Source organism: Tasmannia lanceolata, unplaced genomic scaffold (assembly GCF_043159265.1).
Source record: "Tasmannia lanceolata isolate RefF3 unplaced genomic scaffold, GAP_Taslan_0.1 ptg000007l, whole genome shotgun sequence".
Taxonomy (NCBI): Eukaryota; Viridiplantae; Streptophyta; class Magnoliopsida; order Canellales; family Winteraceae; genus Tasmannia; species Tasmannia lanceolata.
Window position 1 is genome coordinate 6,425,613 of NW_027518684.1, and position 23,413 is coordinate 6,449,025.

General features: G+C 40.4%; 3 protein-coding genes and 1 non-coding gene across 4 annotated transcripts; 1 reads left to right on the plus strand and 3 right to left on the minus strand.

The window, feature by feature from the left end:
- LOC143880868 (transcription factor MYB1-like) lies at window positions 1–1,503 on the minus strand. The gene is made up of 3 exons (XM_077383842.1): window positions 1,258–1,503; window positions 925–1,054; window positions 1–686 (listed from the first exon to the last, which is right to left on the minus strand). The coding sequence occupies exons 1-3, from the start codon at window positions 1,388–1,390 to the stop codon at window positions 86–88; spliced, it is 864 nt and encodes a 287-aa protein (XP_077239957.1). The 5' UTR covers window positions 1,391–1,503; the 3' UTR covers window positions 1–85.
- A 5,953-nt stretch (window positions 1,504–7,456) lies between these two features.
- LOC143881628 (RING-box protein 1a-like) lies at window positions 7,457–19,763 on the plus strand. The gene is made up of 5 exons (XM_077384829.1): window positions 7,457–7,649; window positions 7,776–7,826; window positions 7,927–7,986; window positions 19,278–19,349; window positions 19,442–19,763. The coding sequence occupies exons 1-5, from the start codon at window positions 7,517–7,519 to the stop codon at window positions 19,477–19,479; spliced, it is 354 nt and encodes a 117-aa protein (XP_077240944.1). The 5' UTR covers window positions 7,457–7,516; the 3' UTR covers window positions 19,480–19,763.
- Window positions 19,764–20,386: 623 nt separating this feature from the next.
- Window positions 20,387–20,468, minus strand: TRNAS-GCU (transfer RNA serine (anticodon GCU)). Its single transcript has one exon. It is a non-coding gene; the product is annotated as a tRNA-Ser (tRNA).
- A 308-nt stretch (window positions 20,469–20,776) lies between these two features.
- LOC143881629 (Subtilase family protein) lies at window positions 20,777–23,413 on the minus strand. The gene has a single exon (XM_077384830.1). It carries the CDS (start codon window positions 23,362–23,364, stop codon window positions 21,052–21,054), a length of 2,313 nt encoding a protein of 770 aa, XP_077240945.1. The 5' UTR covers window positions 23,365–23,413; the 3' UTR covers window positions 20,777–21,051.

Sequence of the window (23,413 nt, forward strand, 5' to 3'; positions counted from 1 at the left end):
AGCTTATTAATGTAGGTTTATTCAAGACTTGGAAAAAAAAGCTAGATACATGACGACGTGTAGATTCTAACGTATAAAACTTTATTTAGAACATTATTTTCGATGATTCACCAAGCAATTCCTCTTCAGAACTGAGAAACGAAGCAAACGATTGGAGACCCGACGTGACATCAGCTTGAATCCAATCTTCCACAAGTATTTCTTCATTGGACAAGAGTGGAAGATCTGAAGGCAAAATTACATCATTATCCTTCTCTTGAATCTCCCCACCACAGAGTTGAGAAAAATCCAAATCAAGAAGTTCCGAAAGGCAAAGGTCTGTCATACTGAAATCCACCAAAGAATTCAAAGAATCATCAATTTCAGTTGATTCCAATTCCACTCCTTTCTGGGTAAACAAGTCTTCCCTCATTGCTGGCCAGGAATCTGATTTTTGCTTCAAAATTTCAACCTTGCCATCTTGTGGGGCGATAAAATCCTTATTGCACCTAAATGCCTTGGTTAGGATCGGTCTAGCCTGGGTCTTGATCTCGGCCAAAGGTTCAATCATGGGCTTCTTCTCTGAATGATTATGGTTGGCTAATTGTGTAGTTTGACCCCGTACTTTCTTGCTTAAAGTGGTATTCCAATAGTTCTTAATTTCATTGTCTGTTCGCCCTGGTAGCCTTCCGGCTATTAGAGACCATCTGCAAAAAAACACAAATATTCAAAAACATTGAGTCCATTTCCTTTGTGTATGTTGGTATTTATGTAAGGGAAATGATATCAGCACTGCAGTGTTTTGATATTTCCACGGAAGCTTCTTGTCGTTTAGCTTTAGCGGAAATATCAAAACATTACATGATATCAAAAGAAGATATACAGCTACTCAGTGTAGAGCCAAACTCAAAAGACTCATGAAAGGAAGAAAAGAAGAAAACAAACCTGTTTCCAAGGAGTCTGTGGAGTCTGATGATGAGCTCCTCCTCATCATCGGATATATTGCCCCTCTTAATATCCGGTCTCAGATAATTCAGCCATCGGAGCCTGCAACTCTTCCCACATCTTTTAAGGCCTGAATACACCCATAAGTCTTAGAGAAAGAGATAGAAGAGATTCTGAAGAAATTTGACAAAACACAACATTTATTTCGGGCGCATACACCATTATTCACTGTGTATGTTCATATACACAGGCAATGATGATGTACTATTATGTGTACAAAACAAGACAATTTACCATTCCTCTCGTCTTTTTACCCTTGTTTTGGCCACTCACCTGCTTTCTTGGGAAGGTCTCTCCATCTCCCTTCGCCATGGAGTTTAACATATTCGATGAGAACTTTGTCTTCGATAGCAGTCCAACCTCCTCTATTGAGTCCTGCCTTAGAGCAGCAAGGGCTTCTAACCATCTTTAGAGACCCACAAAACCCCCTTTTTTTTCAAAGTAAATTTGTAAGCCTCAATGCTCTCTTGCTTTGAGGCTTACGCTGGCTTTGTTGAGAGAGAGAGAGAGAGAGAATAGGGTGTGCCTCTTATAGTCATATTTCTGCATTTTATTTTCGGAATCCGTACGCCTGAAAGCGACATCTTCTTAGATGGTTTTGGTATCGTGGCCACAATGGCTCCATGTGAGTGAGAGAGAGAGAGAGACTTATTTATATTTGCTGTTGTCGATTTGGAATAAGTGGAAATCATTGATTCGACTTTCTCAAATGACCACCGTTCAAGAATACCATCTTCAGTTTGAAAGGCTAGCGAGCTCGATAAGGCTCGCGAGACTGACCGAGCCGAGCCGAGCCGAGCCTGGCCGAGCTCGGCTCGGCTCGGCTCGTTACACCCCTACTTCCACATTAGTTATGTACTCAGCTTGATGATTGAGCCAAAGATGAATGCTTCTTGTCACACTAGGATCTATCAGCTCCATCGATGAGAATCTGGTTGAGCTGAGTCCCCTTTCCAAGGTTTCTATTATAATAATCAAAGGATTTGATGGAACATAAATATCAAGCTTTCCCACTACAAAGTAGAAGTCAACACTCATTATTGTTCTCGAGAAATCATATGGTGCAAGGCCTTACAACAATAAGGCCCTTGTACGGTGGAAGCACAAACCTCGATATTTGATCCAACAGCAGCTTCTCAAAAAGTGAGCTGCTGTTGGATCAAATATCAAGGGTGGTACCTCTACCGTATTGTTATAAGGCCTTACACCATGTAAAATCTCCGAACAATAATTATCGAAGTAAACATATACAAATTACCATTACTCATCCGAAGTCAAAACACTATGTAAAAATATGAGTAGCTAGTAAGAACATTTCTGCCATAATTTTGACCAGATGCAAGGTTACAAAAGAAGAATCTGTAAAATCACACACAGAGACAAAAAAATCCTTTGGAAACTTTAACAATATCATAAGAGGGGAACATGTCCAAATGACATTTATACAAGGGAGGGGCCCACACAGAGGCTAGAAAAGATATGAAAAATGTCTCTTTCATGTTCGAGAAAACGGTTCCTACACACATGTGTAGATAAGTTATCTACACACTAGCTTAAAATACAGTGGGGGCCCACATTGTTTGGGTGATCCAAGCCATCCATTTTAAAGGCCCTCACAAAGATAGGGTGTCTACAAAAAATCAGATCCATATGATCATCCCAACCCTACGATTTGTGGAGGTAAAATGGATGTCTTTAAACCTTCACAAATTAGTCCATTTTTTGCCTCCACAGTTCGAATGGTTAGGATGATCCTATGGATCTGATTTTTTGTGGACACCCTATCTATGTGAGGGCTTTAAAAATGAATGGTTTGGATCACCCAAATAATGTGGCCCCCACTGTATTTTAAGCTAGTGTGTAGATAACTTATCTACACATGTGTGTAGGAACCGTTTTCTCTTCATGTTCTGTATCGATATATATATATATATATATTTTTTAATTTCAAAGATCACTGTAGGGCCGCATGCGAGAGAATAAGGACAGAGCATAAAGCTGATTTGAGAGTTTCTTAGGGCCAAAATCTTGGATTACTTCAATGAGATAGTGATTTTATTCGCATATATGCATGCGGGCGTTAACCCCTTATCCCATGTAAAGAAACCTAATGGCCCTCTTCTCCCATTTAATAATAAGGCTCAGTTTCTGTCGAATAAAATGGGTGTAAAACAAATCTGTGCCCATTTTTTCACTTAAAAATGGGTATAAAAATTGTTTTACCCCCATGATATGTGGAACGAGACATAGACTGAGGGAAATATTATTATTTGACAATGAAGGAAGGGAAACGATATGAACGCTGCAATGTTTTTTATAAGATGCGCGCTGCATCTATTTTTAATCATTTCCAGTGATTTTGGTAGATGGAGACGGAATTGTGAGAGCGGATTTTCCTTTTTTAGAAGGGCATAATTGAAGTATAGTGTTGAACAAGTAGCTAGGTGTAACTGTTGAGTTCCAAAATTGGCTGTCACTCCACCGGTTGTAGAAGATGTAAGGATTAATACATAGAATAACTTTTTAATTGATTGACAATTATTTGAAGCGGAAGATATTTTCGCCATTTGCATCAAGGCATCTTGTCGTGTAGTATTTAAAGGGCTGCCGGAAGAATATTGTAGTTCTCAAAAAGCTTTTATAAACACTACACCACAAGATGCTTCCACGAATCTCATAAGAGCAGTTGAGTGCTGAAATCATTTCCCTAAGGGGCCGTTTGGATACGCAGAATTTAAGATCCGGGATATCTTCAAAATTGTAGATAAGAAACAAGAGAAGAAGCGGACCACCCGTCTTTTTTGACTCGTTTTTTACTTCTTGCCCCTTCTTTCCGTCAACAAGAGAGTAACAAATCCTCTCATATTTCCAGGTTTTAGAAGTCTCAAGATGCAGGAGAGATTTTTAAAACCTGAATTTCTCACTTAAAATCCAAGAAACTTTGTCAGGACAGCGTACATCAGCTTGATCATGAACCTTCTTTTACACTATTTTCAAACTAAAAACCTGGATTTGAAAATCCACGTATCCAAACGGCCCTGAAAGAAATATTATAATGGTAGAACATCAAGATAGAGCAGTCAATTTGCGTGCATCATGAAGGAGTTAATTGATCTTCAATCAGTTCAACCTTCCCTAAGATATCAGTGCTCTTCTTTTTCAATCGCTCAACTCGTTTTTAGACTTTTTTTATTGGATGTTAATAACATCTTGAGTAAATTGTAAAACAAAGTGAGCAGTGCCATTCTCAAAATTTGGTAGTGCGGATACCAGTGACCCTCGTGAATATGTTAGCTGCTACAAATTTTGTACTTATTTAGAAATATTATAATCAGCTCCGAATAAACAATAAAAATAAGGAAATGATATCAGTGCTGCAATCTTTCGGTATTTCGTGAAGGGCTGTCAAAAAGGTTATTACCGTTCGTAAAAAGCTCTAACAAGCCTTTTAAATACTAAACGACAAGAAGCCTACTCGGTACTATCAAAACACTGCACTGCTGATATCATTTCCCTAAAAATAATGACAAAGAGAGAAGATGATTAGTCAAAGACAGTTGGTTAATCACACAACAAATTTTTAAAACATATTATTTAAAACTTATAACTTTTTTTGTGTACTCAATGAAAAAAAATTTCTCAACCCAATTCAATGGCAAATCTATTTATTTTTTGGAGGTCAATGTACTTAACCCAAACTAGGGTTTTTTTTTTAATAAAAAAATCCCCATGAACCTTTTATATTGCAAAGCGTTTGGTAGTGTTTAGATTCGGGTATGGGCCCACATTATTTGGATGATCCAAAGCGTTCATTTGATGGGTCCTGACATAGATAGGGTGTGCCCAAAAAATCAGCTCCATCGGATCATCCTAACCCTTCAATCTATGGACGAACCTTCAGCCTGAGGGGGCAAACCTTAAACAAATTGAAACTACATGGGTGTATTTGTCACGTTTTAAACTATAGGGGTGGAAGTGGATGTGTCAGAAACTAGAGGGGGGTGTAAATGTAATTATCCCTTTTATTTTTTGTTTTTTTTTGTGTGTGTGTTTTGGCGTATATCCTATAGGATCTTTTTTGCTTGTTCTTAGTAAGTTGGAGACCCATAGCCATTTGATGATGAAAAATTTATTGATTTTTGGTTCTCAATCTGGCTAATGAGATCGATCTCCTTCCAGGTCGGATCCCAGTCGGATTTCTCCCCGATATTGGGGGAGGTAGAATTTTTCGAGATTAGCGTTGTTCTTGTTCCCAGCTAGTTTGGGACAAAGGCTATGTTCTGTTGAGTTGAGTTGAGTGTTGTTGTTAAGGAAAACGATCAGAGTAAGATGTAGACCCTGGTCCATCAGTATTGTTGGCCATTGCAGATCTGGTCTATTGCCCCTGATCCCACAATCATAGTAAGTTGGAGACCCATAGCACTTTGACAATGAAAAATTTATTGATTTTTGCCACTCAATCTTGTTAATGAGATCGATCTCCATCCGGGTCGGCTCCCCAGTCGGATTTCTCAGCCATATAACTCCACCCATATGGTCCATGCCTATACTAATGAAAAATGATTTCATTTCACATAAAGATTGCTTTTCCTTCCTTTTAAAGATTATTTTTCAATGATTTTATCTATATTATTTCTTATTAATATTAAAAGGGAGATGGATTTTTCACCTCCCCTCCCCCGGGCTGGCTTTTAGGGAAGCCCGTTCCCACCGCGCTCACGGCCCGGCTAGCCTGACAGCGGTAGTGGGAATTCTCCCGTTCCCTGGTCAAAGGGTTGGTTGGAAGCGAATCTACTCCACGAGGAGACGTACGGACGTAGATGATATCATCACGACCTCTCTTTTCGTACCGCTAGGGATGCTTAACGCCACTTCGCCAACTGGCGTTACCTGCGCTTTCGTGTCTCTCAATGTGGTCGGCACTGGGTGTTTCAGAGCAGCGAGGCTTAAACCTATTCGCTTTAGTTCATCCAAAGTTCCTTACCCTTACGCTTGAATTTTTTAATAAGACATCTTCTGTACACCCCCCCTTTTAACGTGATTTTTACGTCAAAAAGTGTTGAGTAAAATTAAGGATTCTACAATCCGAGAAATTATATGGTGGACGACCGTGTAGTAACAAGGGCGGAGAGAGAGAACCTGCCACCGTTGATTTTTTATCCAAGGAAAAGTAAAAAAATGGGGCTTTTCTTGGATCAAAAATCAAGGGAGGGGGGATTCTCTCTCTCCGACCTTTACATGTAAAGGTCGACCATCATATAAAATCTCCCTGGATTATAAAATCTATTTACCCAAAGGGAAATGATATTTCCCCTCTTTGACGGATAAAATCTCCCCCCCCCCCCCTTAACGTTATTCGTTAAGTTTTAAAGGCAAAGAAAAACATTTAAGGGGGTGAATTTATCCTCAGCCAGTGAACCCTTATCACAAAACCGTTTAGGGGGGGGGGGAGGTTGATTTTAACCGTTTAGGAGGGGGATATCATTTCCCTATTAAAAATGACACAATATATTCTTTAGTAACTTACCATTTGAGTAAATGGATTTTATAATCTACGATTGTAGAATCCTTAATTTTACAAACTAATTAAGTCCTGGAATTTACAAACTAAAAACTGAATTTTTTTGGTTGGTAAGCTGAGATCGAACGTGTGACAAACAAATCCTCAACCATTGAGCTACCGGCCCAACCCTCTTAAAACTGAATTTTATAAGTTAAAATCTGGATTGTTATTATTTTAGCATGTAAAATCCAATTTTTAGGATATACAATCCACTTTTTAGGGTATACAATTCAGGATTGTATATCCAATCTCCTAGGTGGTCTCTTATCAAGTTTTATTTTTGTGTTCTTTCCTAGAACTCTTTTTATTGTTTTTTATTATTTTTATGTTACCATTATGATTAATATTAGTACTAGGACAGTGTTAAAGCCTTGAAGGTACACATCAATAAAATGTTTGAGCGCTGTTATGGAGATGGGGAGTGAAACCTAGCAAATCCCCACATGCCACATGACATAAGAGAGGTAGTTTTGCCATGCCCCATGGCTTCTTACTTGATCTAGCGTGAATTAAAATCATGAGAATTCCTAATTCTAGAGGAGTCCTAGTCATAGTGAAAGAGTCGTAGCGTAGTTTAGGTTTGAGAGTTTGAGTCAGTAATTGGAGTTTAAGTTCGTGTGTGAAGAGGAGTCTAAGGAGGATAACAAGTCTAGAATTAGAGAGTATAAATACTTATGTGGGCGTATGAGCCACCTTTCTCCATTGAATAACATTTAATTAAGCTTCTTCGTCTCCCCCTTGTGAATAATTCCTCAAGGCTTCACCAGCCTGAATTTTCAACATAGAAAGGGCCAGGAAAGCGACCGCTCAGAATCAAACCGTTCATCAAAAGGCCACCAAACGAACGGTCAGAATCATCTAATTCGCATCACTCGGGGCCCACACTACGACTAAATGACGCCACAGTGTTGTGGGCTAATTTCCTACTTTTTAAATCTCGGAAGCCGAACAAAAAAAGTCTCTCCGGCGATGGCTTCTCTTGACACCGACGTGAACATGATGCCGGCCGGCGAGGGTTCGAGTGGGGCCGGCCCTTCTTCCTCTAAGAAACCCAAACGCTTCGAGATCAAGAAATGGAACGCGGTCGCTCTCTGGGCTTGGGGTATCACAAAAAACCCTCTCTCTCTCTCTCTCTTTATGTTTGGATTAGGGTTAGGGTTTCGATTTTTCGTTTTTCCTGATTTCGATTTTAGTGTGATATGAATATGTTTTGGATTGATCGATGCAGATATCGTCGTTGATAATTGCGCTATTTGTAGGAACCATATCATGGATCTCTGTGAGTTATTTTCTTCCGATTTTCTTCCTTCTTTTTTTTTTTTTTTCCCAATTTCATCTTATTATTATTGTTATAATTTTTGGTAATTTTAATGTGGTAGGCATCGAATGCCAAGCCAATCAAGCGAGTGCGACGAGCGAGGAGTGCACGGTAGCTTGGGGTATGTGTCTGATCTCATAAACCCTAGTTTTTTGCTTAGAGATTCCATTTCTTGAATAATCTAAAAGACAAAGGATATGTATGATAGCTAACTCTGTGTAGTTGAACAATCTGTTTTTTTTCAATTAAGGTAGATTTGTAACTATATGTGGCTATGCAGTGGATGTGGGTGTTAGGAACCTTCCTAAACTTCCTTTTTTTTTCATATTTTTTGAGTTTCCAAAATAAAGGGATGCTGCTGTAATTTCTTGATTTAGGGAATAATTATATGCTGTCATTGCTTGATTTAGGGAGTTGTAATTACTTGATTTGGGAGTAATTATGTAGTTGAATTAAGGAGCTATTTAGGGGAGAGTTAGTATAAATAAGAGAGAGGGGGGGGGCACGGGGGGTGGAGGTCTTCGAATTAATATGTCTTCATCTTCTATTTATTTTTATTCTATAGAGCAAGGCCGTATCATTTGGTATTAGAGCAAGGTTCTCGTGCATGCCACGTGCACAAAAGAAACATGAATCTATTGTAACTATGTCTTCCTTGACTCCCAATTAAAGTATCAGAGACAACCGTGTCACTGGTCTGTAGTTAGAAGCGTTCACTGCTACATATCGTCAAATCGGGTAGCTTAAGGAGTATATAGTGGCTTTGGAAATCCAGCACACAAAGTGTATTGAAGATTTAACCCAGCAGATCTTGTCGGTTGCCGGTCCTTCATGTTACAATGATGAAAAATACAAAATGATCTTGAAATAGCATCCGAATCCATCAATGACGGAGGACATTACGTTGGAGGAGTCAATCATCATGCCCATCATTTGAGCAATCGGGACAGTCACAAACTTCATTTGATCAGAGGTTGAATGCAAAAAATCTTCTTACATGATGGTTGAATTTCCACACTGGGTGGTGACGATCGAACGGGATGGATATTAAGAGCAGAAGCTTCACATAGCTGATAATATGAAGGTGGAAATTGCTTCCATCAATTTGGATGGTGATATCATCGCGTGGTGAGATTAGTACAGCTCAAGCCACAGAGTACTCACATGAGAAGATTTTGTCCTGCGGGATATGAAGGTGTTCATGGACAATTTGCAAAAGTACATCAAAACCAAGGTTGCTTTGAGCGACTATCTGATCGAGCTCATAATTGGACTGAACCACAACTCATTGGCTCATTCGTAGAAGGGCCCTGTTCTAAAATTCGTCATGAAGTCAAGATATACAATTCTCATACCTTGACTGCAACAACATCATTCACTTAATTATAAAAAAAAGCAGTGTCCCATGAACAAGGTGCCCGCAGGCTGACCGGGCGAGGGAATTGGAAGAGCATCAAATTTAAGCACGTCAATTCACAACCCACCTGTTAAGCGGCTTGCATGGGAGTAAATTAAGGAAAGGGTGGCGCAAGGCCGTTATTGTCATTGCCACGAGAAATGGCAAAGGGGTCATCGTTGTAAACAAAAAACATTATACCTCATTGAACCAGTTGAAGATATTATTGACCTAAATGAGAGACAATGATGAGGGCGGTGCAGATCATGACAGCACATTGACCGTCTTTGTTCATGCCTTGAGTGGTTTCTCTACCTCCCAAACTATACAAGCTAATAGACTTGTAAAGCGGCAACCAGTGACCATGTTGACCAACTCGGTAAGTACAAATAACTACTTAGATTTAAAATGACGAAACAACTTACTTGTCCTGGGTTCCACTGACTATTTTGAAGTAAAGGTGACTGATTTGAGATCCATAACCAGTGGGGAAAAAAATTTATGATATCAAAATCATAGTACAAGACCATGCATTCACCATAGAGTTATTCCTCCTTCCCTTAGATGGATGTGATATTGTCCTGGGGCACAGTGGTTGCGCACCCTTAGGGATATCACTTGGAATTTTTGAAAGCTTTGTTATGCACTTCACGCTGAATGGGAAGGCAGTTATTATCAGAGGCAGAAGCGGAGTAATGTAAGATTGAGAAGATAGTCCGAGAGACGGTGGAAACAAGGATTGTTAGGCCAAGTGTTGTCCTTTCTCTTGGCCAAACCTACTATTTCCCAAAAAAGATTAGGTCGTGGAGGATGTTTGTCGATTATCGGGCGTTGAATCAGATAACTATCAAGGATAAGTACCCTATTCCGGTAGTTGATGAGCTACTCAATGAAGTTGGCGGGATCCCATATTTTTCGAAATTGGATCTACAGTTAGGGTACCGTACATGAATCAAACATACCCAAGACTTCATTTAGAACCCAAGACTTCTTTTAGAACCCAGGATGGCGATTATGAATTCATCGTAATGCCGTTTTGGTTGTCAAATGCTCCATCAACCTTCTAGAGCCTAATGAATGACATCCTTCTCCCATATCTGTGTAAGTTTATCCTGGTATTCCTTAATGATATCCTTATATTTAGTGCATCTTGGGCTCTGAACATTTGCATCCCATGAAAATTACTCTAAATGTTTTGAGAGAGTATTCCTTGTTTCTTGAGAAGTTAAAACGTAGCTTTAGAAGAACTGAGGTTGAATACCTTGGCCATATTGTTTCAAAGGAAGGAGTGTTAACTGACTAGTCGAAGGTGAAAACAATGGTAGAATGACCAATTACAACAAATATCAAAAGGCTACGAGGTTTCGTTGGGCTGACAGGCTATTACCGTAAGTTCGTTCAAGACTATGAAAAAACTAGCACACCCTTGACATCACTATTAAGTCAAGATGCTTTCAAAATGGAGCTCATCCGCCGATGAGACTTTTATCAATTTGAAGAAAGCAATGTCATCCGCACCGGTCCTAGCCCTACCCGACTCCCAAAAGTTATTTGTGGTGGAATGTAACGCATCTGGAATCGGAATAGGAGTATTGATGCAAGAGGAAAGGCCTTTAGCTTACACCAGCAAGGCTTTATCTTGCCAACATCATACCATGTCCGTTTTGGATAAGGATATGATTATTATCTATGTGGTGGCAATATGGAGGCCATATCTATTGGGTCATCATTTTCAAATTAGAGCTGATCACACAAGCGTAAAGTACATTTTAGATTAGTGAATTTCATCCATGAAACAACAAAAGGAGGTTTTAAAGTTATTGGGGAAACCATTTACAAGAAAGGGAAGGTAGCATCAAATGCACTTTCTTGAATGCATGAGAATGCGGAGACTGCAACTATTTCGATTCCAATATTTAGTGGCCTTGACGACATACGGAGGGAATGGGCACAAGACGATATACAAGCATTGATTCAATGGCTACAACAAGATAAAAATTCCGACCCACACCGCACATGGGACATCAGGCCTTCGGTATAAGGGTCGAATTGTTGTAGCAAACAACTCCACCCAGAAGGCCTGGATCCTTAATGAACTTCATTCATCTCCCAGTGCTAGTCATTCGAGATTTCTACGCACATACAAACATGTTGCTCATATTTTTTATTGGAATGGCATGAAGAAGAATATCAAACAGTTTGTGAAAGAATGTGACGTGTGCCAGCGAAATAAAGAGGAAATTGGTGTCAATCCAGGATTACTGCAGTCATTGCTCATTCCCACGCAAATTTGGGCAGATATTTCCATGGACTTCATAGATGGGTTGCCACTTTCATAAGGAAAGAGTGCCATTCTCGTGGTTGTGGACTAACTTACTAAATAGTTGAGTGTTTCAAAATGCGGATGTGGATCAAGACACGGCTAAAGCAAATCCTAGTCAACTCGGCACGGAGCGGTAGAGTACTCTGTTGACCCGATTGAGTATTCATGTGTCGTGGTCATAAATCGGAAGAGTCCAAGGAGTTTGCGCAAAACCTTAACTCGAACACGAACGCGGCCAACCGAGTCGACTCGAGGGAGTCCACGAGGACACGAGGAAGTTTTGAAACTATTCTAAACACGCTCATTTTTGCCCATTGTGTCATCCATATACGACAACGATTGTTGCCCAGTTGTTTATTGAGAATATTTTTAAATCACATGGGATACAACAATACATTGTTTGTGACCGCGACCCAACTTTTATTGGTCATTTAGGCAAGAATTCTTTAAGTTGCAAGGAACCGAGCTAAAAATGAGTACGTCATACCATTCCTAATCGAAGTTGTGGGTCTGCTGGCCCCCTTAGACCGAGTGGTGGTACAACATAACATATCACTCGTCGACAAAGAAAACACCTTTTGAAATTGTTTATGGTCGTTCCTCACCACTCATCACATCCTACACTCATGGATCCACCAAGGTACATCCAGTGGACTGTGAGTTAAGGGATCAAGATCACGTGTTAGAAATTCTTCGAAATAATCTCCACCAAGCACAGGCGAGAATGAAGCACCATGCTAATAAATATCAGTTAGAACGAGAAGTCCAAGTTCGAGATTGGGTGTATCTACGTCTGCAGCCATATCGTCAAGCATCAATGGTGTTTCGGGCATCTACGTAACTCTTTCATTGATTTTATGTACCAGATCAGGTACTTCAGCGCATTGGGACAGTTTCTTACAAATTGGAACTTCCTCCTAGTTCCAAAATACATTCACTTTTCCATGTGTCATGCCTAAAGAGGAAGTTGGGGGGGGTATCTTGTCAAATCTCAAAACCAATTGCCTGATGCCAATTTAAAGGAGAAACTCAATTCCAGCCGCATACTATCTTGGATCGCAGAATGATCAAGCGGGGTAATCGGTTAAGTATGGGTTTTGGATGTTTCAAGTGGTGTTTTAGGAATCTTGACGTGATTGAATGGTGGGGTTTGGGATGTGGATACGCAGTATGCTATATTGGGGGTTTCGATTTTGGGATGATGAAATGTATGGATTAGGGTTTGGGGATGATCCAAGATAGGTATTATGATTTTGGGTGTTTCAAATGACTGGATTGAAGAAGAAAAGGAGATGCGAAGTTTTAAGGGAGAGGAGAGGAGATTTAGGTTATTCAAGGAGGAGAGGAAAGAAGAAGATTTAGGGCATCTTTGGATACCCCTAAAAAATATTTACGTATAATCTTGTATGTATTTACTCTTAATTGCATATCACTTCTTAAGCAAAAAGTGGTTATATTAGTTTTATAACGAAATATTGGTTATAATAGTTTTATAACTGTCTTAGTTGATGGCTTCCAAAGTGCCCTAAGTTGATCAAGCACAAATAAGATTAATTTGAAATTATCTTATTTACAAATAAGGGCTGATTTTGTTAGGTATCCGAAGAGGTTCCTTAAGGTTTTGAAGAAGTTGAAGAAAGAAGAAGATTTACGGTTTTGAAGAAAGAAAAGACACGTATTTCCTAAGCAATTGAAGTACCTTTGTTAGCAAATGATATACTTGTCCATTGATTGTGCTAGCTCTGATACTATGCAAAAATCATTCAACCGTGTAAACATTTATATGAGAAAGAAGGAAAGAATAGAAGAAAGGAGGGTGGCAGAGGGGAATTTTTGTTGGATAGTGTTAACAAGCGTTTCAATGAGTTATTTACTCATGCTATATTTAAAAACTCAGACTCGGACGAGAACTAGGCCAAGGTAAAAGGAGTTCAGTGATCAACACAACCAACTTTTCGTGAACTCAGGCAAGTCGAAGGAATTTTTTATTGAATTGCTAGGGAAGAACTCGGACTCACGATGAGAACTTGGTCACGGTAAAACAAAGTCAACTTTGGCAAGTCAATGATTGACTTGGGGAGTTTTTAAATAGTCTTCTTTACAAAAGACAAATTACCCTTGATGAAGGGTAGTGTACAAAACGTGTGCATTATACATTTATTTTCAACATTCCCTTGTACATTCTCTAGCAGGCAAAAGTGCAGGTGGAGGGAGTGCACCAATTTGATGATCAAGTTTGACATTCTCCCCCTCTTCGCTTCTTTTGAGAGGTAAGAAGAAAGTCCTTCTTTTTAGACACCAAACTTAAGATATAAAGGGGAAGAATGTTAAACTTGGTCTCTAGGGTTAGGTGGAAGGGTAGGGTTAGGGTTAGGGTTAGGGTTAGGGTTAGGGTTTTAGGTTCTGGTGAAGGTGAAGAGGAAGAAGTTAAGGTGGAAAATGGTGGTCTCTAGGGTTAGACTAGGGTTTTTGGCTTGGTGTTTTAATAGGGATCCCCCGGGACAGACGGTGGCGCAAGGTGGAGGCCGCCGAAGATCGAATTCGATGGATTGTCTATTGGGCACGGTTAGGGGCGCACAATAGCTTCAAGCCTTTGAGCGTGATTTTTGAAAATTGAATTAGCCGGCTAGAAAGTGGTGGAACAGTCTGTGTGACGTGGCAGGTCACAGCTATGACTTGATGGGGCCCACAAATATGGCACTTTTTGTTGGATTCGATTCAATTGAGACGATTGGGCAATCAAAAGGAAAGCAAGGGGGAATGGTGAAGGCACCCTCGGTTGCGGTAGTAGATGAAGAATTCAAAAGGAAAGTGAAATAGTTATTCGACAGGGTGGCAACGCATGGAAGTGTAGACCTCACTGTAACGGTTAACCCAGAAGATCACTTCTTTTGGCTTTTTACTGGCCTAGGAGTATGCTCCTAGCCACCCTTAATTGATTCTATGTAATGCAAGTAGGGACCTCTGGTCCCCAATGTAATCTTCATAGTGTCAATTTTCAAAAAAGAAAGAAAGATATAGAGTAGATATATTAAATTTACTATCGTGGGACCATTGAGAAGAGTTTGATCCATGTAGACTCCATAGAACTTTCAAAAGTTACAAAGAGGGATCCCATCTCTTCTGTTGCTGAACTCACTCTACTATAATTTAAAGGATAGGAAAGCCAAAGGAAGGTTACGAAAAGTAAGGTCAGCTGGTTAAGGAAAGAAAGCAAGCTAAACTCACTCCCCCTTAATTAATACCATTCATCAGCAGGCAGGCCTGGCCTGCCTAATAGATGTCATATTAGCCCTTGTTAGTAAGTTAGTATAGTGTGTGATAGGGGTGCCATGGAAAGGACATGTGAAGGGAAGGGCTGATTGACGTGGAGGTTTCTAAATTCAGGTATTTCAATAGTTTAGAGCAAGGGTGTGATTTCTCGCACTATTATATTGCAATACAACCATATGGGTTTCTAGATCGTATCACATTAGAGTTTTCAAAGTCAAAGTTTGCTTGGTTACCCAATATTCCATCTTGTGGAACTTCTAAATCACTATTTATTAGCCTTGAATTGCTACAAGCCCCAAAACTTGTTAAGTCCCCAAACGTGTTAATAGTTGTTTTCAAATTAATTTTACTTTCTAGTCATGTGGCTTGTCTCTTTTTCTCTACACAATGATCCCCGCCTCTCTCTATTTCTCTGCCACAACAGCAACTCCCACTTTGTCTTCTTAAGTTTGTCGTTTAGCACCTTGTCGCCCATGTCATCGTCCTTGCTTTACAATCACCAGCCTTGTTGTTCTCGTCTACCTAGCTCTTCCCACCTCGCCAGTCTAACTTTGCCATTCAACTATGAGACTTAGGGGTGGATATGGTTCGGTTCGGTTCGGTTTTGGGGCATACCCAGAACTGAACCATATATAAGCGGTTCCCTAAAATTGGAATCAGAATCGAACCATATAAGTTTGGAACCGAACCGAACTAGAACCATATATAATATGTTCGGTTCGGTTCGGTTCTGGGTTTACCCAACCGAACTACAAACACCCAAACAAGTATATATGGACTACAAACAAGCCCTATCAAATTATATGTGAACAGGTATATATGGACTACAAACAGGTATATATACCTGCATATCAAAGTTTTGGGCAATTCCTAATATACATTATCCAATGCACATCAAAGTTGGGATAACATTTATATATGGACTACAAAAAGGCCCTATCAAATTATATATGAAGTTATGAACTACAAATCGGTAAAAGTGGGGTGAGTTAAAATTTTAAAGGCAAAGGAAAACGTTAAAGAGGGGTGAATGAAATGGGGGAGGGGTGATTTTATCAAATCCCTAAGTAAGTAGGGCCGGTTCTCGGTTCGGTTCTTGGTTCCGGGATCCCAAACCCATAACCGAACCGAATATCCAGCGGTTCCAAATTTTCCGAACCGGAACCGAACCATATATAGCTGGAGCCGAACCGAACCAAATGTGCCGGTTCGGTTCAGTTGCCCGGTTCGAACCGGAACAATGTCCACCCCTAATGAGACTGCAGCATCAGAGAAAACAAAAAACGAGTGAGATGCCATAATAAATAGGGAACAAGGGGGTACAAAAAGAGAAGAAGAAACTAAAGGGAGGAAAGATTGGAGTATTTTTTGAGGTAAAGAAAATGTGTTTAGAGAGAAACCACTGAACACTAGTCTCAGTGGATATAATTGTAGTAGCAGAGATGTTGTGGCACCATAAAAGAAAATAGGGGTTTTCATTTCTTTTCTTAAACTTTTTTTTTTCTTTCCTAAATTTGTTATAGTATTTTTTTATTGTTAAGGTACAAAGTCTCAGTTATTTTAGCTAGAGGCCCAACCTAAATTTGTTAAGAGTATTTTGTGCTTTATTTATTTACTTATTTTTAAATATGGATAGATTCTTTTCATTTTGAAATTTCATTTATTTTTTATTATTATTTTAATTGAAGTTCCCAATCCAATAAAATACTTATTATGGCAGTAGCGTATCTTTCGATTGATTCTGCTTATTCATATGTTGAATTTGGAAGAAGTCATGAATTCATTCCCGGATCTCCTTAACGCCTTTCACTCTCAGATTCAATGTGGAAAATTCATTTTGGCTAGAACAAGAAGACGAAGCAGAGAAAAGTTTCTTTTGGGAGATGGGAGCTGCATTCATGAAATCATCTCTTGATAATTAGAAAAAAGAAGCTTTTTCTTTCTTTATGCATTTGGGGTTTTGAATCCCATTTTCGTCATCACTATAGTAATTCCGTGCTGTCATTTGGACTGCGAACGGAGATGATGGAGTAGCTTGTTTTATGCTCTAATTTTGACAAAGGGGGTTCATGTGAAGAAATGAGTCTTATTTGCTAGTGGTGGGTTAACACCGAGGTTTTAAATTTCGGTTTCAGTGATCAGTGAAACCGAAACATTTCAATTTTGGGACGGAATTGCTGCCGAAATCTTGTAAAATAAAGGAAACATTACGAAATCACGGCCGAAATAACCACTGATTTTTCTTTTTATTTTTGTCATTTTTTTTACAAATATCCTAATGGAACCTCATGGCTCTTCTCTTCTCTGCTAGTGAAGTTGATTTTTGTCAGGGTTTCTATCAAAATGTCTGTTTTTTATCTAAAAAGTTGCATGTTTTACATAATTCGATCGAAACATTAATGAAATCTCAAAATTTTGGGTGAACTCTCCCAAATTTCTGGCAAAATCCTGTATTTTCCTGAGTCCAAGTGGATTTCATTTCGGTAGTAGCCAAAAACAAAATATTTCGGGCGAAACAAAATATTTCGGCCGAAACAAAATGTTTCGCATGAAATTTAGAACCATTATTAATACGAGGTTGGTTTATGGGGGGTGTTTTTATCCAACCAAACTTATATCAGAACTAATACCCACCTTATTTTTTTTAAAAGATGACTGTTATTACCCAAAAAAGTTACAAGTAGGGGGACAGGATGTCCCCACATGAAGAAACACCATGCCCGGAGGCAGCATTAGATAGAAAGAAAATTGACCCTAATCAAAAGCTATGCCAATCTCTGCGCCATCAGTTGCAACTGTGAGTGATATTGAATCTAAGAGAACACCCGCTTTTGCTAATTGATCCGCCCTTCCATTCACCGATCTCCTTCGATGTTCAATTTGGGGGCCAATTGATTTGACAATCTCTTTTAAGCTCCGTGATGTAGCTGCGAAGCCTCCAAGGTCCTTTTGCATGACTCTCCGCCCAAGCTATTGGGTTGGATGAATCCCTCTCGATAATGAGTGGTTGATGAACACCCGCCTTATTAGATTGCAATCATATTATCATCTGCTGGTAGCTGATCGCAATAGGCTAAGGTCTGACACGGAAACAGTGCGTAAGATTTGACTGAGTTACGCTCCATCATTTAGCTAACTACTTCTAAATGTTTTGTGCTGCCTAGGACTGCCTTGTGCCCTATGTTTTGTGCTGCCTTAGGGTTTAGGGTTTAGGCCTTATTAGATTGCAATCATATTATCATCTGCTGGTAGCTGATCGCAATAGGCTAAGGTCTGACACGGAAACAGTGCGTAAGATTTGACTGAGTTCTGTTTCAAAAAAAAAGATTTGACTTGAGTTACGCTCCATCATTTAGCTAACTACTTCTAAATGTTTTGTGCTGCCTAGGACTGCCTTGTGCCCTATGGCCGTGGAAGTATCAATTCAGGTCTTAAATCTATTGCATGTTCTTTATGCATGCCCTTATGAGTTGTACGGAGTTTCATTAGTTATACTTCCATGATAAATTCCTCTATGGTGCTTCCTAAAAAGAACTTGTAGGTCAGTGGATCTTATCTGATGATATAACATAATAAATGGTTCCTCTCTATCATGCATGATCTGAAATATACAATTAAAGTAGGTGAGTTGAGAAAGAGGATTGAATAAAAAATAATCCCTTGAATTCGGTCTAGTCTATGAAAAAAAATGTGGTCGTATAGTCCAAACTGCCACCTGGCCATGTTCTTTTAGCTACCTTGTAGTGATTACCCTTTAAAAATCATAGGTCAACTTTGGTCCAGTCATGGTTACCAAAATATTTAACCACTGATTTTTTGGCTATATGTCCTTGTGCTTTTTGTCTGACAGAGGGTACTGAATCTCAGAGCGTACAGAATCTTGATGGTAGCCTTTGTGATATTTACCTCTACTTTGTACTTCGGATCATTGTCACCTAAAGTTGTCACTATAAAGTCAAATTACATGCATTGGTCCTATATCTTCAGTTAACATTAAGAAAATAAAGAAACTTTCAAAAAAAACAAACATTAAGAAAATAAAGAAGCTGACATAATATAGGCTAAGAAATTTGTACTTAAAGTTGCAGATATATCCCTGAAAGAAAAAAGAAGAGAAATTAAAAATGAAGTATTTATGTTATACATAGTTGATACTGTAAATAAAGGGTACAAATTGACTTTTTTTCAATGGCAATTGGCCTTTTAAACTGATTAGAATCATATTACTGTATTGTGAGTGATTTATCCGCTATATTTCAGAACTCTTGTGATTATGATTTTGACCTGACTTGCCCTGGTTTTGTTGTGTTCGCTTGTCTTTCCTCTGTTGAGAGTGGGGTTCCCTTACACATGTTTGAATATGTTCAGTTGGTTTTACTCTCCTACCATATTTTCATTCTACATGGCTGTATTTCAACAGGTGTATGCAATCATGCATTTCACTTTCATTGCATTAGTCGATGGCTCAAGACTCGTCAGGTGTGCCCATTAGGTGTGTGCACGCTACTCTTTTGCTTCTCAGCCCTTTTAAGTATTACAGGTTGGATTCTCCTCACTTTTGTATCCGCATTGTTTTGTGGACAGATAATAGCGAGTGGGAGTTTCAGAAATACGGTCATTAGATCTGGGTCACAAATTCAAGAGCTACCATTCAAGTCATCTGGGTTCCTCTCATCTTGGGAGTTATCCAAAACTAAACCAGATGGGAATCATCTCTCCCATTGTTCTCTTGCATATTGAAATCCTTCTACATTTGGTATATGTTATTTAAATAACTGAATTTTGCTGAGTCTAGGGTTTAATCAGGGATAGCGCCTAATTTCGGAACTCGTGTGGATGACAACTGGACAGGCCAAACTTGTTTTTACTTTGAACTATTCATGAAATACACTGCAAGTTTTTGTAATGTGTGCCTTGCTATGTTTGATCCACAGATCTATCATCATCTATGCATGCTATACTCTTGATGGGCCATAAAATTACTCTAGGGCCGGTGTGTGTGTGTTTCTCATTACTTGGAAGCGACTGTATAATATAGTTCAGGGAGAGCATGTATCTGAAGCTATTTACATAGGGGAATGATATCCCCCTCCCCCGCGCATGTAACGTTATTCGTTATGCTTTATAGGCAAAGAAAAATGTTGCAGTGAACCATTCTCACAGAAAAGGATTATATGGTGGTGCATCCCAACCGTAGTAATATGCGTCGACACACAAATGATGAATCGCACTTATGGTGTTCTCATCAACAAGTAAAGAAACAATACTTAAAGTTGTAGAGATAAGGCTCTATTCCTATGCATGTTTTTGAGTGGGAAAACGGAAATGTTATTAGCACAACCATATTTTGATATTTGCGCAAACTCGGCTGTCTTTTCTTCTTTAATTGGCTATTTTTTTGGGAAATGTAATAACCTTTGGACAGCTAGACAAATGGGTTGTGGAAATATCAACTTATAGTTGTGCTGATAATCCGATATCATTTCTCGTAGAAAAAGCAAAAGAAAATAAAAAAGTAACATTCATACACGTCGCCTGAGAGATTCGAACTCTCGCGGGGAAACCCCATGTACTTAGCAGGCACACGCCTTAACCACTCGGCCAAAGCGACGTTCGGTGACATAAGTGTTTCCATATAAGATATCTAGCAGAAACAGTTGTTTTTTTAATCTTCAACATCCGACCGTTACGGTGACAAAAGTTATCCGATTCGAATCCGGTTCAAACGCCTGTGAATTGGATGGAATTCCGATCTGAGGATCTGGGGGCTCAATCAATCAGCCCTTTCTTTGGCAAATTCACAAATTAGTGGGTGGATTTGGCTTTTTAACAGCTCTATCTTCCTGCCTCTCGACCTTAAATTGTCTTTCAGTGATTACAATTTGTTTTTTTCAAAATCAGGACGGGACTAACACACAATTAAATTATTTTTGAAGTTTAACATTAAAAACTGCAATTACATCTGGTTCTCAAGAGTAGAAACGCAGAGAAGGCCTTCCAACTTACAACTAAACATAGCCTTATTAAGTCCCAAATGGCACAGAGATTGCAATTTTGTGAGCACACCCAAAATCACATTTAGCTATTGTTGCTCTACAAGGTTCCCCACCTGAAATTCAAATGCCATTCAACTTTGTTTAACTGAAAACAGATCCAAAGCCAATTAAACATTGATAACCAGTACAATTCACAAATCAAATGGACGAAACCGAGCCCCGGCTCCACCTAAATGCAACAGGGCTCCTCACATCATGAACTCCATCACTCCATGTAATCGAACCAAAACTCGACTCCACTGCCGCATTTACCAGACCACCCACAGAAGTAAATGTGACTACATATGACAATGTCTGGTTTTCTGAGCTAAAAACAAGCTTACTCGGCGAAACACTAATCTCAACCGATGGAGGACCCGAAACCTTGGCGACATAAACCGAATCCGATCCGCCCACATTGCTCACCCTCCTGCTATAACTAACAATGCCCTTATCAGACTCAAAAACTACAGAGAAAGAAGGGTAATTCAAATCTCCAGGACTAGCCAAGGCTTTCGCGGAGCAATCTACACTGGCTTCATCCTTCACAAAGATTGATATCTGATTAGAACTGTATCCAATAGAACATAGGAATGCCACATAATCGCTGACTTGGATATCATACACTAGACCAGGATAGAGCGCTTTATTGGGGTCCACGTGTCCAGCACCATGAATAAACGGCGTAGATTCATCGCCGGTGGCGAGATCTTTGATTGGTCCACCAGCATTGTCTGAATTGAATGAGGTTGTCATTAGGGCAGATTTTATGGCAGCAGGGCTCCAATTTGGGTAGGCTTTTCTAAGCAAAGCAGCCAAGCCACTCACATGTGGGCAAGACATGGATGTGCCTGAAATTATATTGAATTCTACTCTTCTCGGATCGATCTCAAGATCCGTCGGAGCCGCGAACCCGGTCCAACCGGCTAAAATGTTAACCCCGGGAGCTATCAAGTCAGGCTTGAGAATTTCCGGCGTCCTATAATTCGGTCCGCGGCTTGAGAAAGCCGCGACCTTAGGAGCGGCGGGAGAGGCACCGATCACGGTGCCTCTGAACACAATTGTGGCATTAGCCATCGGCTCAGATCCGGCATATTGCCGGATCTTATCACCCGCAGTCTGTCCCACCATTGTGGCCGGGATCAGATGCGAATCCGCAATCAATTCCTCACCGCTATCCGCCGTGTTAGCCAAAATCATGCCGGAGCCGCCCGCGAGCTTGACTGCGCTACCCTTCTCGACTCGAGCATTAGCCCCACGATCACAAATTACAATTTTTCCAGCAACTTTAGATGAGTCTAGTATTCCCGGCAGGCAGAGGCTACTTCCACAATCTTCTCCTTTAACAATTGGGAGATTAGAAGAACCAAGAGCCTTGCCGGAGTACAACGAAACTCCGCCGTACACACTCCCGTCTCCGAGCACGACATCGGCCGGAAATTCCCTATCAATAGTCGATGCCCCCACTGTTAAAATCCACGGCGCAATGTTGACAGCGGTGCGCGGTCCCGGACCGGAATTTCCCGCCGAGCAAGAGACCAGAACGCCCTTCTGTGCGGCTCCGAATGCGCCGATCGCAATCGAATCGTGATAATAGGCCGGAGCATGGCCTGTAGCTCCAACTGAGAGGGAAATTACATTAACGCCATCCGCGATCGCCTGATCCATGGCGGCGAGTATATCAGAATCAAAACACCCTAATTTCCAACAAATCTTATAAGCCGCAATCCGAGCTTTTGTAGCCATTCCCCTCGCTTCCCCGACGGCAAATTGATAAAATCTGGCGCCCGGAACGGCGGCTCCTGCAGCCGTCGATGCCGTGTGGGTCCCGTGTCCTTCGGTATCTCTCGGAGATTTCGATTCCACCTTCTCGTCGATTGGCAATCTCATACCTTCTTCATAGCCTTTATAGAAAGATCTTGCGCCGATTATCTTCTTATTACAGGCGGTGGAGGGAAAATCGGGGGTTGTTTCACAGACGCCTTTCCAATTGTCAGGGACTGGTGATAGGCCGGCGTCGGAGAAGCTCCGGCGTTCTGGCCAGATCCCGGTGTCGAGGATTCCGATGATTACTTCGTCTGCGTAATCAGAATTAGGCCAGAGGCCGGCGGTGTCGGCGAGACCGAGGAAGTGAGGGGTGTGGGTGGTGTGGAGGTGGTGGATTTGTTCTCCGGTGACGGAGAGGACGCCGGAGAGTCGCCGAAGGGTGGTGGCCTGAGATGGGGTGAGGCGGGCGGCGAAGCCATGGACGGCGTGGGAGTAGGTGTAGAGGAGTTTGGTGGGAGATGGGGTTTGAGAGAGGGATTTGAGGGTGGATGAATACCATTGATGGGGGGTGGAGAATATATGGGGTTTGTGGGATTTGGACACGTGGACGATGTATGTTTTTGGGGTTTCTGATGAGAACGTGGAGAAGATGGTGGTGGTGGAGAGCAGGAAGAGAAGGAAAACGAAAGAAGAGTATTTCGCCATGATTTTATTTTTTGCTTATTTTTCTTCTCCTTCTACCCTAGAAATTGGA

What these genes read in the sequence shown, in the direction of transcription:
- LOC143880868 (XM_077383842.1), bottom strand. Translation starts at nt 1,390, where the DNA reads ATGGTTAGAAGCCCTTGCTGCTCTAAGGCAGGACTCAATAGAGGAGGT. An exon ending in AGACCTTCCCAAGAAAGCAG is followed by an intron (nt 1,055 to 1,257) that starts GTGAGTGGCCAA and finishes GGGTGTATTCAG; the next exon opens with GCCTTAAAAGATGTGGGAAG. An exon ending in CACAGACTCCTTGGAAACAG is followed by an intron (nt 687 to 924) that starts GTTTGTTTTCTT and finishes GTTTTTTTGCAG; the next exon opens with ATGGTCTCTAATAGCCGGAA.
- LOC143881628 (XM_077384829.1), top strand. Translation starts at nt 7,517, where the DNA reads ATGGCTTCTCTTGACACCGACGTGAACATGATGCCGGCCGGCGAGGGT. An exon ending in GGTCGCTCTCTGGGCTTGGG is followed by an intron (nt 7,650 to 7,775) that starts GTATCACAAAAA and finishes TGATCGATGCAG; the next exon opens with ATATCGTCGTTGATAATTGC. An exon ending in TCGTCAGGTGTGCCCATTAG is followed by an intron (nt 19,350 to 19,441) that starts GTGTGTGCACGC and finishes TTTTGTGGACAG; the next exon opens with ATAATAGCGAGTGGGAGTTT.
- LOC143881629 (XM_077384830.1), bottom strand. Translation starts at nt 23,364, where the DNA reads ATGGCGAAATACTCTTCTTTCGTTTTCCTTCTCTTCCTGCTCTCCACC.